Source organism: Otolemur garnettii, unplaced genomic scaffold (assembly GCF_000181295.1).
Source record: "Otolemur garnettii isolate 467f Iridium unplaced genomic scaffold, OtoGar3 scaffold00067, whole genome shotgun sequence".
NCBI lineage: Eukaryota > Metazoa > Chordata > Mammalia > Primates > Galagidae > Otolemur > Otolemur garnettii.
In genome coordinates, this window is record NW_003852462.1 from 7083272 (window position 1) to 7099737 (window position 16466).

General features: G+C 39.0%; 1 protein-coding gene across 3 annotated transcripts in view; it reads left to right on the forward strand.

Moving 5' to 3' along the window:
* The window catches only part of KIF1B (kinesin family member 1B), a 161503-nt gene that overhangs the window by 23634 nt on the left and 121403 nt on the right, over positions 1 to 16466 (forward strand). For all 3 annotated transcript variants that reach the window (XM_023515228.1, XM_012807292.2, XM_012807291.2), the window contains exons 3-4: positions 11966 to 12042; positions 13803 to 13982. In XM_023515228.1, the coding sequence (XP_023370996.1) occupies positions 11966 to 12042; positions 13803 to 13982 (257 nt within the window). The remainder of the gene's footprint in view (positions 1 to 11965; positions 12043 to 13802; positions 13983 to 16466) is intronic.

Sequence of the window (16466 nt, forward strand, 5' to 3'; positions counted from 1 at the left end):
CGGGCTGGGGATTCGAACCCGCCACCTTAGGTGTACGTGGCTGGCGCCTTAGCCGGTTGAGCTATAGGCGCTGAGCCAAATTATATATTTTTAAAGGCTTTTTCAGGAATACAAATTTCTAAATCAAATGTTGCACATCATACCTAGTGCAAAGAATGATTTCATATCCACTAATGAAAATTTGTGATAAAGGAAAGGAGGGACGAAATGGAGATTTGAAAAGGAAGAATTTAGAAAGAAATGCATTTAAATTTGTACAGTTTCTAGTTTTTAAAAGTTGCTATGTAAAAGTTCATATCTTTGGAGTATATGAGATAGTTTAATACATATAGATGGTATATAATGATCAAATCAGGTTAATTGGCTGTCCGTCACTTTGAACATTTTTCTATGGATTGAGATCATTCCAATTCTCTTCTGTTTTGAAAGATACAGTACATTTGATAGATTTTTCTTTATTCAATTTGGTTTGATGGTTGGACTTTGTGTACTTTTGTATTCCAGTCTTTTCTTGTTAGTCTTAGTCTTTTGTTTTTTCTCTCATTAGTATTAACTAATTCTCACTTGTATTTAATCTAAGGTGACCAGATTTTAACTTTGGTAAAGCGGGACACCATTGATGGGGGGTGGAGGGGTGGGACGGGTGTGTGTGTGTGGGGGGGGGGTTCTTAATTAAAAATTTGGTCTATGTGGAGCAACAAAAATTTTCATAGAATGCAAAAATAGTATTGTAATATATATATTTTTAATTTCAACATAAGTACAATTTACAAATGTAATACATTAAAAAAAATTATGTATAGGATGGCGCCTGTGGCTCAAAGGAGTAGGGCGCCGGTCTACCTGGTGACCTTGCCCAGGAGGGGAGTAGGGAGTTTACATTAGCTTTTTCGAAAATTTTCCAAATGAAGTTACATTAACCTCTTCATTCTCAAATGGAGTTACATTAACCTTTTCAGCAGCTGAAAACGTATATCCCCTTCCCGTTGTCTTGCATTCCCTAGCTTGTCGTGCATTCTTTCCAAAAATGGGGACTTTTTAAAAATGCCAAGGGGCACGGGACAAATTGTTAAAAATTGGGACTGTCCCGCCAAAAGTGGGACTTCTGGTCACCTTAGTTACATTAACCTTTTCAGCAGCCAAAAACCGTATATTCCCTTCCCTAGCTTGTCGTGCATTCTTTCCAAAAATCGGGATTTTTTAAAACGCCATGGGACAAATTGTTAAAAATCGGGACTGTCCCACCAAAAGCAGGACATCTGGTCACCTTAATTTAATCTTTGTTTCTTTTTTTGGGATCCGTGGATAGAATTCTGAAGGGGGGAACCCCTTGAAATTAACTGCAAAACATGGTTTAGCATTTTCCTAGGGAGAGGTTGTCATTTTCAATATACTTTTAAAGAGATCTATGTTCCCCAAATACTTAAAAATCACTAGCGTGGGCTGGGCATGGTGGTTCATGCTTGTAACCCTAAGTGCTTGCAGAGATCCAGGTGGGTGGATTGCTTGAGGTCAGGAGTTTAAGACCAGCCTGAGCAAGAGCAAGACCCCCATCTCTAAAAATGGCCAGGTGTTGTGGTGGCGACTGTAGTCCTAGCTATTTGGGAGGTAAGGCAAGAGTTGAGGCCAAGAGTTTGAGGTTGCTGTGAGCTATGATGCTACAGCATCTACAGAGGGTGACAAAGTAAGACTCTGTCTTCAAAAAGAAAAAAAGAGAATAAAGTGCATGCCAGTAACATTGGTGCTAATTGCTTATGGCAGTTGCCCGGTGAAGTGTGAGACACTGTGGTGGGACCAAAGTCTGGAATACTGTTAGCAAGATTGTGACCGGGACTGTTGCTTCCAGTTCTGTGTTAGGCAAAGCAGGCATTTATAGATTTAATTTCTGCTGATACCCTGTACATAAAGGCCTGTGTATTGTATAGGCTAAAATTGTTCTTAGTGGTATTAAGGGATGAATGTCTTATAGATATAGGTGGTAGAAATAAGACATATATATTAGGTTTTTGAGAGTGCCTATGGATAATTAGGTTTTTGTTGTTCAGCAAGCCTAGGCCTCCAGGCTACCAAGATTTCAGAGAGATTTTAGTTTTGTTTTAGATAGAAACAGATGATCAAAGCAGTGTGATGACTGTTAGGAAAACAATGAGGGAGAGGCATCTAAATACAGTCACATTTTGCTCTGAGAAATGTGTTATTCGGTGATTTTGTCACTGTGCAAACAGCAGCATACCTACACAAACCTGAAGGTACAGTTTACTAAGATATGCTGTTGCTTCTAGGCTACAACCCTGCGCAGCATATTTCTGTACCAAATACTACAGGTAATTATAACACAGTGGTGAGTATTTGTGTATTTAAACATACCTAAACATAGAAAAGGTACAGTAAAAAATACGGTATTTTAATCTTATGGGCGCGCATGGTACATGCTAACCTATGTGTATGGTCTGTCATTGACCACCATGTAAAAGAAGTATGGCAGGGAAAGGGAGGGACTGTCTGAGAAGGCCTTTTAGTTAACAGAAAACTGTAGGGCCAGAATTAGCAGAAGCGACTCAGTGAGGAAGTAATTTAACTGTACTTAACTGTTTTCCCACCACAGTGTTCTGGAGTGATACCAGAGTTCCTTTAACCATGAATAAAGTTGAGGAGGCAAAATGAGTGAAGTGGGAAAAAATTTATTTTTAAATTGCCTTTTATTGGGGAAAAATACCATAACTAGTAATTAAGAACAGTAACAACAGCAAACACTTAAGTCATGCCAGACACAATTTGGCACTTACAGATTTTAACTCACAATAATCTTCACAATAGGCCATGTGCCTATAATCCCGGCACTCTTGGAGGCTGAGGCAGGTGGATTGCTCGGGCTCACAAGTTCGAGACCAGCCTGAGCAAAATCGAGACCCGCATCTCTACCAAAAACAGAAGAACTGAGGCAAGAGAATCACTTGAGCCCAAGAGTTGGAGGTTGCTGAGCTGTGAGCCATGACACTCTACCTAGGGTGACAGCTTGAGACTCCGGCTCAAAAAAAAAAAAAAATCTTCACAATAATCCTATGGCAGGTACTCTTAACTTTCCCATTTCACAGAAGAAGGAATTGAGGCAAATAGGCATTGGCTAACTTGCCTGGACTTGCGTGTGTAAGAATTGAGGGAACTGGAAAATGAACTTGGGCTATCTGGCTCTTAACCTCTGTGCTCCTCATATCACCTCTCAAAATATTTATTAAGTTTTACTATCCTATGCAGTAATACTTAATACTGAATGTTGATGGCTAATTTGATTGTAACTATTAGATTAAAATTTATTTTGATATCTCTTTTTAAAAATTCCTTAAAATTTTTCATTGTATATATTTATGGGGTACATGTATTTTGATGTAAGCATGCAGTATGTAATAGTCACATCAGAGTTACTGGGATATACATCTCCTCAAGCATTTCTTTGTGTTAGGACCATTCTAATTCCACTCTTAGTTATTTTGAAATGCACAATAAATAGTTAGGTTTTTTTTTTTTTTTTTTTTTTTAAGCGACAGGGTCTCACTCTGTTGCCCAGTGCAGTAGCATCATCATAGCTCACTGCAGCCTCCAACTCTTTCCACCTTCCCAAGTAGCTAGGACTACTGGCTTGCACCACTGTGCCTAGCTAATTAAAATTTTTTTGTAGGGATGCTATATTACCCACGTTGTTCTCAAATCCTAGCCTCATGTGATCCTTGCTTGGGCCTTCCAAAGTTCTGGGATACAAGTGTACACACTACGCCCCACTGTAGTTATCGTTAACTGCAGCTGCCCTGTTGTGCTACTGAACACTAGATCATGTTCCTTCTGTCTAACTTTGATTTCTCTTCTTTTTTATTATTATTTTTTTTTGAGACAGAGTCTCAAGCTGTCCCCCTGGGTAGAGTGCCGTGGCATAGCTCACAGCAACCTCCAACTCCTGGGCTCAAGCGAGTCTCCTGCCTCCACCTCCAAGTTGCTGGGACCACAGGCTCCCGCCACAACGCCTGGCTATTTTTTTTCGGTCGCAGCCATCATTGTTTGGTGGGCCCAGGCTGGATTCGAACCCGCCACCTTAGGTGTATGTGGCTGGCGCCTTAGCCACTTGAGCCACAGGTGCTGAGCCGATTTCTCTTCTTGATGGAAGGAAATGAAAAAAGTGTGTAGCAGGCGCATAATTATCAGTTCAGAAGTCTTTGGGCCACTTAGATTGAATGTCTAGACCTAGGCCTTCCAAATCATCTCTCTTTAAAATCATTCATACAGCATGAGAAAACGCAGAGAATGAAAAAAAAATCATTCAGAATTTGCTTTGAGAGAATTTGATAGATTGTTGTTGAGAGTTTATTCAGTGTGTGTTATAGCTAGCTTTTTTGTCCCGCTTTTGGTGCTGTTGGTGGGGACAGGGTCTTATTCTGTTGCTTGCACGAGAGTGCAGTGACATCATCATAGCTCACAGCAATCTCAAACTCCTGGGCTCCATCAGTCTTCCTGCCTCAGCCTCCCAAGTAGCTGGGACTACAGGCATGTGCCCTACACCTGGCTCATTTTGGGGTTTTTTTGTAGAAATAGGGTCTAGCTCCTGTTTGTCTCAAATTTCTGGCCTCACATGATCTTTCTGCCTCAGTTTCCGAGAGTGTTAGCATTATAGGTATAAGCCACCACGCCCCCCCAACTAGCCTATATATAGATTGGAGTGATCACACTGGGACACTGTGGAGTTGTAGGATTTTTTTCCCCTATTGAATGTTTATTTTTTTTAATAATTTGAAATTGAGTATATGGTGAACATACATAGTATATGTACCAAAAATAGGTAAATTTATACCTGTTTTTATAAAATTAATAATCTAAGTTTGTTATTTTAAATGATTAAGGAACTACATAATTGTGGGTCTTTTGCTTAAATCTGCTTTATGGTGATATGCTTTATACTATTTTACTATGTATTTCCTATATTGTGTGGAGGACAGGGGTTGCCTAGAGGATTTGGTTTTATGGTTTTAAAATATAAATGGTATATAAAATATTTTCGTGTGCCGTTTTTCTTAATTGTTGACCTAGGAAGGTTGTGCTGAAGATATCACTAGGATTTTCAACAAGCTCAAAACATGGTTTGTTAGTAAAGTTAAAGTTACAGTGTTGCCACACTGATAAGTTAATTATAGTTGCTGGTATAATCTTTAGTAGTTTGCCAACAACACTAATTGCTACATAGAGACTTTAAGATATCAGATAAACAAATTTATTCTGGAGAATAAAAAGGCTTTTAAGTACAAATCTTATTTTGACTGCCTTATTTTCTAGGGCTCAGTAATTAAAATGTTATTTCTGCATCTTTATGCTGAAATAACAAAGTTGGAAAGAAAGCAAGGAGAAAAGAGGGTAAAATTAGGATATCTAACAGACCTTAGAAGGGTGATTTTAACTTGAAGTGATTCCAAGAAAGGATGATCTATTGTGGTTTGTCAGTAAACTGAGCCCTGTGAAACAGTTTGTGATTGTCATTTTAAAGGCATTTACATTCATCTTTCACGATAAGAGTCTTCGAGTCAGACTTCATGAAAATGACACGGTCCTGCTCTTCTCCAGCTCTCCTAAAGAAGCTAATGTCAGGTACAGTGTGAGGAATAAAAAAATAGAAGACGGCTCAGCACCTGTGGCTCAAGCGGCTAAGGCGCCAGCCACATACACCTAAGGTGGCAAGTTCGAAGCTCGGGCCCTCCAAACAGCAATGACAGCTACAACCAAAAAATAGCCAGGCGTTGTGGTGGGTGCCTGTGGTCCCAGCTACTTGGGAGGCTGAGACAGTAGACTTGCTTGAGCCCAGGAGTTGGAAGTTGCTGTGAGCTGTGATGCTACAGCACTCTACCCAGGGTGACAGCTTGAGGCTCTGTCTCAAAAAAAAAATAGAAGACAAAAGGGAAAAGGTGTGAAAGTTGTAGGAGAGGATAATGAAGGATTATCTTACTTTTGGATATGGGAAAAGATATGGTCAGGTCTTAGGTGCTCAAGCTGCTGTTCAGATTTATGAAATAATAATGGTAGGGAACCTAGCTTGACTGCCTCTTTGAAACTTTTCCCTCTCTTGACTTCTAGTACCCCATGCTTTCCTCCCTCCTCGGTCATTCTCAGTCCTTGGGTTACAAGTGCCTGAGGCCTTTGCCCTTAGATCTCTCTCTAGAGAAGACAGACCTTCTAGGTGATTTTGTCTATTAAAAGTTCCAAGGCTTTAAATATCATGGAGAGGATGATGACTCCCAAGTTCATATCCACAGCCTGGACCTCTCTGTAGAAGTCTAGACTTGTCTACCCACCTGCCAACTTGAAGATCTAAGAAGTATCTCAAACTCAACATATCCTGAACAGAACTGTTATCTCTCCACCTGCCCACCCAAAGTGCCTTCTCCATCTTTGTTACCCTGGAGTAACTGGAGTTACTCTTGCCTTGTTCCTTTTTCTCACAGGCCATGTGCAGTCCATCAACAAGTTCTGTCATCTTTGCCTTCACAATATGTCCTGAACCCAGTTACTTTTGGGGTCTGTCTCTTTGCTTCTGCCCTTGTTCCCATTCTGTAGCAAGTCATAGTTTTGGAATGTAAATCATCAGATCATGTCACCCCTCTGCTTAAAATCCTTGATGGCTTCCTATCACTTTTATAATAAAACTAAAAATCCTAAAATAGCTGGATATTGTGGCAGGTGCCTATAATCCCAGCTACTTGGGAGGTTGAGGCAAGAGGATCTCTTAAGCCCAAGAGTTTGAGGTTGCTGTGAGCTGTGACACCATGGCACTTACTACCCACAGTGTGACAGAATGAGACTCTGTCTCAAAAAACAAACAAACAGAATAAACTAAAAATCCTCACCTTGGTCACAAAGCCCCACAGAATCTGGGCTCTGGCCACCTATCTGATTTCATGAAAATTAGGTCAACTTTAAGCAGGTGGTCAGTGTAGGGAGGTTTCACTCTGGAGGTTCTACTGTAGTTTAAAAGTAGAATGAACGGGATAGGTCAGATGTGGAGGGTGACAGAAGAAAGTCAAAGACGATCCTCAGTAAAGGTGGTTTTATAGGCAGTAAAGCAATGTGAAGTCTATAGTGCTTATGCTCTGGTTCCAGCCCTCAAAAATAGTCCTGGAGTTCATTCCTTGCAGGAAAGTAGTAACTTTTGTCCTAGACAAAGCCTTCTTGCTGATTACACATAACCCTGGGGGTGGGTACTAACTTTGTCATTGTTTTTATGTTGGTGAAAATAAGGTTTATGTATGGAATGTGTTCATTAGTTACTGTAATTCTGTTGTTATGTGCATGCTGAGTAACGAATGAGAAGTTATGTGCACTGTTTCAGCTCAGTTTACCTTGACACAAGAACCACTGTGTTAATTGTTGTTCAGTTTTTTAGCAATAAAAATCTGTCTTGTCAGGCGGTGCCTGTCGCTCAGTGAGAGGGCACTGGCCCCATATACTGAGGGTGGCAGGTTCAAACCTGGCCCCAGCGAATTGCATCCAAAAAATAGCTGGGCATTGTGGCGAGCGCCTGTAGTCCCAGCTACTCGGGAGGCTGAGGCAAGAGAATCGCTTAAGCCCAGGAGTTGGAGGTTGCACTGTGACACCACGGCACTGTACCCAGGGTGATAAAGTGAGACTCTGTCTCTACCCAAAAAAAAAAAAAACAAAAAAACAAAAAAAAACTCTCTAGTCTTTTGGTGAAATTTGTTAAAATGTACTGGTATTTCATGTATGTATTCCACAGGTATACACACAGTATTGTTTTTCTCTTTATGCTCTTGAAAATGGTATTGGACTTAATTAAATTAAAATTGTAGATGACATTTGAAGGATATTCATCTTAGTGTAAGGTGGTGTAGGGGATCCTTAGCACATGGGCCACATACTTACAGGGTCTGTGATGTGGTGGGAGCACCCAAGATTTGTTGGTGTGTCTAGGAAAGGAGCCACATGTGGCATTTTGGTTCTTGCCAAGAAATAGAATTCCCATGTTATAATTTAGCTTATTTTATTACTTAGTGAACTTTTCCTGCTTTAAAGACCAAATAGAATATTGTTACTTTACTTTCTAAATATTAAGAGCTAGAAGAAGATAAAATCCCTTTTTAAAAAAAGTAACATTTGCATAGTGATTCATTCATTTAATACTGTGAAGTAGGTATTACCTCATTGTTAGGACACAAGAGCACAGTAATATTCAAGGTCACAAAAAATCCAAATGTAATATTTGCTTAATTATTCTTCATATATTCAGCATCTTAAAAGATAGTAATAAAGAGGTACTGATGCTGGTCCTTTATTCCAAATCCTGTATTTTATTACAAGTACTGCCCCTTCTGTCTTAGATGGGTTAGAGCAGGGGTTCTCAACCTGTGGGTCCCCCCCCCTTTCACAGGGGTCGCCTAGTATCAGATATTTACATTATGATTCGTAATAGTAGCAAAAATTGCAGTTATGAAGTAGCAACGAAAATAATTTTATGGTTGGGTGTCACCACAACATGAGGAACTGTATTGAGGGGTTGAGAACCACTGGGTTAGAGGAAGTGATTTAGGTCTCAATCATTATTCAGAAAGAAATCTCCTTTGACATTATTTGACAGCACTAATTCATTGACCATGGAAGGAATGCTGGAATTTATGGGCTTTGTAGGGTTCTCATGAGCTCACGTGCTGTCATTTCTATTTTACCTGCATAAAAATCTTTTTTCACTTGTAAGTATAGGGCTCTAAATTTTTTTTAATAGGAAATATTTCATATATTCAGGATAATATAATGTTTATGTAAATATAAAGAATAAAATAAACATTCCTGTAGTAGTGATACAGAACTTAAGATAGAAATTACTATTACTATGACCTTCTGAAGTCCTCACTGAGACCCCCCAAAGAGGGAACAACAATGTTGGATTTTCGTATTTTTCTAAAGTGTCTTATATAGATTATATGTATATATATGTGTATGTATCTTTCATTTGTAAATGAAAATCTTTTAAATATTGTGGGTAAATTTAATTTGAGAAAACTCTTAAGTAGGTCTTGAAAATTGTATTTTGATTTATTTATATTAAAAAGGTTTTTGTTGATAAAAGGTATTTAAAAAGCTTGATTTTGAAGCTGTAAGCTAGGAAAATTTACTAGTTTTAGAAGGTTTAGAGATCTGGGAGAAGGGAATATTGAGGAAGAGAAAAAGGATTTCATGTAAATCAAGGAAGTTAACTTGTTGGTCTAGGGTGATTTTTTTTTTTTTAAACCGGAGAAAAGAGAACAGAGGGATAGGATCTGAGAACTAGTCTTGGTAGAATTGGCAGCTAAAAGGTTAAATGAAACATGGCTTAATAAGGTTTATGACAGCAGATTTCCCAGAGGCTAATGTTTGTTTGTTTGTTTTGAGACAGAGTCTCACTCTGTTGCCCTGGGTGGAGTGCTATGGTATCCTAGCTCACAGCAACTTCAAACTCCTGGGCTTAAGCAGTCCTCTTGCCTTAGCCTCCTGAGTTGCTGGGACTACAGGCACCCGCCACTGTGCCTGGGTAGTTATTCTGTTTTTAGTAGAGACAGGATTTCACTTTTGCTCAGGCTGGTCTCAAACTCCTCAGCTCAAGCCATCCACCCACCTCAGCCTCCCAGAGTGCTAGAATTACAGGCAGGAGCCACTGTGCCCACTTGTAATCGTGTTTTTGAGTGGTGAAGATGACTTCAGAGGTCATACCGTACATTGTGACATCATCTTACACTGAACCACAGCAATCTGAATCTGCCTCATGCAGTGTGACACTAATTTCCATTTTCTTGGTAGCATTTGTGTAGTCTTTCCTCTTTCAGGAACTGCAATTCTCACAGTTTTCAGTTTTAAATGAATAAAGAGAGTTAAACAATGTCTGGTATCATATCAGTAGGATGACCCTACACTTATACAGGTGCACATACCTCTAAGAAAATGCCTCAACTGCCCTTTGCCTTGGAGTGCTGCCTGTAGGGAATAAACATTTAAGTCAGTGGTTCTCAACCTTCCTGATGCCCGATGTATTTTCGTTGTTACAAAGGGGTCACGACCCACAAGTTGAGAACCGCTGATTTAAGTGATGGTGTCTTGGCTGAGATTGTGAGCTCTGGAGCAAGACTCTCTCCAAGTTCACTTCCTGAATCTGCCGCTAGTTAGTTAGCTCTATAGCCATGGCTAAGAGTTTAACCTATCTGTAATGGTTTCTTTATCTGTAAAATGATGATATAAAAAACATCTGTCTTGGGGCAACGCCTGTGGCTCAAGGAGTAGGGCGCCAGCCCCACTTACCGGAGGTGGCGGATTCAAACTCAGCCCCGGCCAAAAACTACAACAAAACAAAAAACAAACAAACAAACAAAATCTCTTATTGTATGGTTGGGAGCATTAAATAGGTTAGTGGACAGAAAGTTCTGTGGGTCAGAGTAAGTGTTCCATGAATGCTGGCTATTATTAATCTTGTATTTAGTACCATATGGTTAGAAGTGCGCTTCTTTGCTTAGATTGCCATTTATGTGTGGGGAGATGTTCTTTCTAGAACTGTGTCTCCTGGTCACATGACTGTGTGCAGTGTGAGCCTTATTAATACTCTGTCAGCATTTGAGGTTAGAACATAAGTGTGTGACTATACCCAGTGGAATCCAGCAAGAGAACTAAGCCCTGTAGCAACTGTTGCTATTTGTGTTCTGAACAGCAGCTGTCCAAGGCAGATTTATTTTTCAATCCTGATCTCACTGATAGCCTGGGATGTGGCCCAGCCTTAAAGAAGTAGACTGGTTGAGTTGTCTGGTCTTTGACATGTCATGACCACATTATATAAAGATTCTAGTCCATCTGTATTAGTAAGGGAGAGAGATTAAACTTTAGCATTCACAGTCAGTCCTTGCACTATAGTGTGACTGGATTAATTACACAAGAAATCACTTTTAACATGGGGAGTGAGACTTCATGCTTTTCAGTCAAAATGTAATTTTGCTGTTAATAACATTCTACTGATGGTTTAGTAGTCTGTGATTCTACTATATACACATAAACATACATGCACATATATACAAAGTCAGACAATTAAGTTCGTAAACTCAACCTAGAAAAAGCGCTACATACCTCATTATAGTTACTTCGAAGTACTTCCCTTGGCTGTCTGGTGACCATAGTGAGATTCAGCAGTGAGGTATTTAACACTTTTTTCAAGATGAGTTCACAGACTTAATTGTCAGGCCCTGTACCATGACACCACTGGTAGCCATTCTAAAAAAAGAGTTCCAAAATTGCTTTGAAGAGTGGGATGGGAACTGGCCTTGGTGTGTATTTTCCCAAGGGGAGTACTTTAAAGCTGACCGTGGTGATATTCAGCGGTGTGGTATGTAGCCCCTTTTTCTGGGATGTGTTTGAGAACGTAATTGTCTGTCTTGCGTGTGACAACTTACATATCTGTCATTGTCGTCTGTGAATTTCTTTGACTATCTTTGCAGTGAATGAATGTTTTTCTGAAATAGTAAGATCTTTAAAGAGTTTGTTTCAAATGGTAGTTGGGGTAATTCAGTAATTTCCTGAGTTTTATTTCTGGTATGTTGAAATATTTAAAGCCTTGTGAGGTACTTTGAAATAATAAAGTGGCCCACTTCTAAGTTTTGCCTTCCAGCTTAACCTAGGGAAGACAAACTTTCCGTCACAGAACGTTTACTGAGCATCTATTTTATATCAGGCTGTGTCTGAATACTGGTAATACCCACTGAATGTTACTCGTCTGGTTTCTTTTTCAAGTTCCATATGTAAATTGCATCTTAAAAATGTGATTGTATACAAAAATGGTTTTTTATTTCCTTACTCAAATTTAGTAGTATAAATTTACTGACATGGATGTTTTGAACATAGAACATCATGTTTAACAAAAGAACTTGTGACTGAGTGACTTACAAAATTAAACATTTTTATCCTTTAGGTATTATTAACCCAAAGAACCCAAAGGAAGCCCCCAAGTCCTTCAGCTTCGACTACTCCTACTGGTCTCATACCTCGGTGAGTGCAGTCTCTGTGCAGTGTGCCGCCTTCTCCTGCCACCCCCTCCTTTCCTGTTGGTCTTCTCCCTTCACCAGCAGGTCCAAGTCTGTCTGTTAAGTGTGGTCTGCCATGACTTCATCTTCTGATGTGCTGATTACTGTCTGAAGAGTAAAGTATTTCCTTAATAAAGTATCTTAGTTGATGGGAAGTCTATGCATATACATATATATGCATGTAAAACTGATTCGATTTACATCAGATTTATATCGAAGGGACACCAGATTTATGCTGATACTACATCTCTTGAGGATTTATTTATCAGTGTCTTAGGAATCTCATTACAAACATTATTACATTATTGTACCTGTGGATCTTAGGAAGTGCCAAATGAACGATTGATTATTATATTGTGAATTTTAAGTTGAATTTTGAGGTAATGGCTGGCAAGACTGAGATGACAACAGTAAAATTATTTGTTTTTTAAAAGTGTAGTAGAATGTCCCAGCTACTAGGCAGGCTGAGGCAAGAGAATCGCTTGAGTCCAAGAGGTCGAGGTTGCTGTGAGCTGTGACGCCATGGCACTCTACCAAGGGTAACAGACTCTTGTCTCAACTAAAAAACAAACAAACAAAAAACCCCAGCAGTCTCTGCACCTGTAGCTCAAGTGGCTAAGGTGCCAGCCACATACACCAGAGCTGGCGGGCCTGCCAAACAACAATGACAACTACAGCCAAAAAATAGACAGGCATTGTGGTGGGCACCTGTAGTCCCAGCTACTTGGGGGGCTGAAGCAAGAGAATCGCTTAAGCTCAGGAGTTGCTGTGAACTGTGAGGCCACCACACTCTACCCAGGGCGAAAGCTTGAGGCTCTGTCTCAAAAAAAAAAAAAAAAAAAAATTGTAGTAGAATGATGTGAGTTTTGAACATTTTGAAAGAACTGGTCCACAAGGAAAACAACAGGTCACTGCCATGTAGGAAAGTGGAGAGCAGGGCTGTTCACATTGCTGTACTCAGCACAGAGCCGAGTCTTGCTGCTTCTAGGCCTTGTTGCCCAGCACCATCCCTCTCTTTGATATGTGTTATTGTTTTTCCTGTTTTATGTTGGGGAATAGGAGATGTTTTAAACTATTGGTGAAGTCTAATTGTCAAAGGAATGACCTGTGAAAGGAATTAGAAACATTCTTCACTAAAAGCTGTGTGTGTTGAGAAATAGCCATCTTAGCCAGAGTGAATTCAGACAAATATATTTAGATGCGGGACTTTACCTTTGACCTTCTATCCCTTTTTTCCCCACTAAGAAAATCTTCTTGGAGCTTACTATGAATGAAAGAGTGATATTTTCCCTATGGAAAATGAAATGTCAGATAATCATGCCAGATAATTTCTTGTAGATATTTTTGTATATGGTTGGCCTGGATGAGTTGAATAGTGTGTGTACGTTTTAGTGAAAAAAATAAATGATGTGTAGGGGAGACTTAAAAAGCGTAAAGTCAGCCAGGTACAGAGGTGCACACCTGTAGTCCTAGCTACCTGAGGTGGGAGTGGAAGGGTCGCTGGAGCCCAGCAGCTGGAGGCTGCAATGCATGATGGCGCCTATGACTTGCCACTGCACTTCAGCATGGGCAGTAGCCAGATGTTGTCTCTTGAAAAAAAAATAGACAATTTTCTTAGGTTACTGTTATGATTCCAGACACTTTTTTGTTTATTATGGAAGCAATCAAGTAAGTAAGGAAAAATATGAATAAAATGACATTTATTTCTCCTCCTAACCTTTACAGCCTGAAGATCCCTGTTTTGCATCTCAAAACCGTGTGTACAATGACATTGGAAAGGAAATGCTCTTACATGCCTTTGAGGGATACAATGTCTGTATTTTTGCCTATGGACAGACTGGTGCTGGGAAATCTTACACAATGATGGGTAAACAAGAAGAAAGCCAGGCTGGCATCATTCCGCAGGTAAAAAACAAAACAGTGAAAAACTTGTGTTCACCATTACTCTTAATCTTAACTTGCTTTAACAATTATTTTTACTTGCCAAACATTTATTCAGGGACTGTTGTCTGCAAGACGCAAAGATGAACAGCCTATCCCTTTGCTTCAGAAAGGCTTATAGTTGAGGGGAAAAGATTGACGTATACACATGTCTGTTTAAAGGTGGGAAAGTCAGTATGTTCTGGAAAGATTTTGCTATATATCCATATTATTTTATCTTTTAAAAAGTGTCACCAGCTTCTTAAAGCTGTTTTGAATCCTGGGATACACAGTGAATGTTGTTGATCGACTTTAAGTTTCAGATATAGGTTGCCGCTGAAGATTACTGTTATTATTTTTTGATAGCTTGATAGCCTTATTTGGAGATACTTTCATTTTTATCTTACTAATTTAATGCTATCCCTTTAAATTTTGAACAGTTTTGAGATTTTGTTTTCTAATCTTTATGGGAATGGAAAAGAGTTCTGACATAGGTATTTGTAAGGAATTTCTTGTCTTAAATTGATGTAGCTGGCACTATAGACCCCTACCACCATGCCCAGCTATTTTTAGAGACAGGTGCCTGTGGTCCCAGCTACTTGGGAGGCTGAGGCAAGAGGATCACTTGAGTCCGGGAGTTTGAGGTTGCTATGAGCTGTGAGGCCACGGCACTACACAGGGTGAAAGTGAAACTCTTTCTAAATAAACAGAGAATATTTTATTATAATGTAAAAGCATTTTAAAAAGTTTTAGAAATTGCCGTTTGTAGTACATTTTAAGTTCTGTTTCAAGAATCATAGTTCATTTTTGGAATTTATATTGCCTTAATGGTAAAGGTATGATGAATAAAAAATTAGAATTTCTTTTATTTTTATTAAAAATCACATAGTTTAAGACATTTAAGAGGTAGGAAGGATGATATTTATATAATTTTCCTGATCTAGAAAAATTAATTTTTTCTGTTAAAAATGTTATATAAATAGGTGGGTGTTGTGGTGGAAGCCTATAGTCCCGGCTACTTGGGAGGCTGAGACAAGAGGATTGCTTGAGCCCAAGAGTTTGAGGTTGCTATAAGCTTTAATGCCATGGCACTCTACCCAGGGCAACGGAGTGCGACTTTGACTTAAAAACAAAAAGGTTATTGTGTAATAGAGTAGCCTCTCATCCCAGGTCTTAAGACAATGGTAAAGGAAAAATTTTATAATCAGAATTATTTCTGAAAATACCTTCATTTACTCCTGTATTATATACATTTTCTCTCTTTCTTTTTGTGATTAAATTTATAATACATATTGTAACTGATAATATATAATAAATTTTACATAACTTACATGTGCAAAATATAGTTTAATAGTAATCGTACTGCTACAATAATACTGATAGTATGAGGAAATTGAATTCACATAAATTAATTGTGCCTATGATATAACCCCTCTATAAGAGGGGTTACTCTTCCTTTTTCCCTAAATGTGGCTTTCCTTCTGAGGAAGTAATATTGAGGCATAATTGTTGAGGGAGAATAAAGATTAGAAGAGAAGAATGTATTTAAAGTTTTACTTTTACAGTCAAGTGTGGCTTTACGATGGAGATACATTCTGAAAAACACGTCCTGAGTCATTAGGCAGTCCTGTCATTGTACAAACATCATAGTGTACTTAAACAAGCATCCAGGTGTATTTACAGCCTGCTACACACCTGGGTGGTGTAGTGTAGCCTGGTGCTCCTAGGCTACAAACCTGTTTAGCACTTTGCTATTCTCAGTACTATAGGCAGTTGTAACACAGTGGAACATACTTACGTATTTAAATATAGCCAAACACAGAAAAGGTATAGTGAAAATATAAAAGATTAAAAATGGCACTACTCCAGTATAGTCTTAACATAATGTGCAAGACTAGAAGTTGCTCTGGGTGAGTCAGTGAGTGAGTGGTGTCCCAGTGACTGTGAAGGCCTGGGACATTACTGTACATTACTATGGACTTCATAAATACTGTATACTTAACACTATACCAAATTTACAAAAAAATTTTTTAAATAATTAATTCACCTTACCTTACTATAACTCTTTTACTTCATAAACTTTTTATTTATTTATTTTTTTACTTTTTTACTTTTTTTTTTTAGACAGAGTCTCATTTTGTCGCCCTTGGTAGAGTGTCATGGTGTCACAGCTTATAGCAACCTCCAACTCTTAGGCTTAAGCAATTGTCTTGCCTCAGCCCCCCGAGTAGCTGGTACTGTAGGCACCCACCACAACACCCGGCTACTTTATTTTTATTGCAGTTGTCATTGTTGACTTTAGCTGGCCTAGGCTGGGTTTGAACCCAGCCTGGGTGTATGTGGATGGTGTCCTACCCACTGAGCTACAGGCATAGCCAATAGTTTTTGACTCTTTTGTAATAACAGTTTAAAACAAACACATTATATAGTTGTATATAAATATTTTCTTTTGGCTCAGCACCTGTGGCT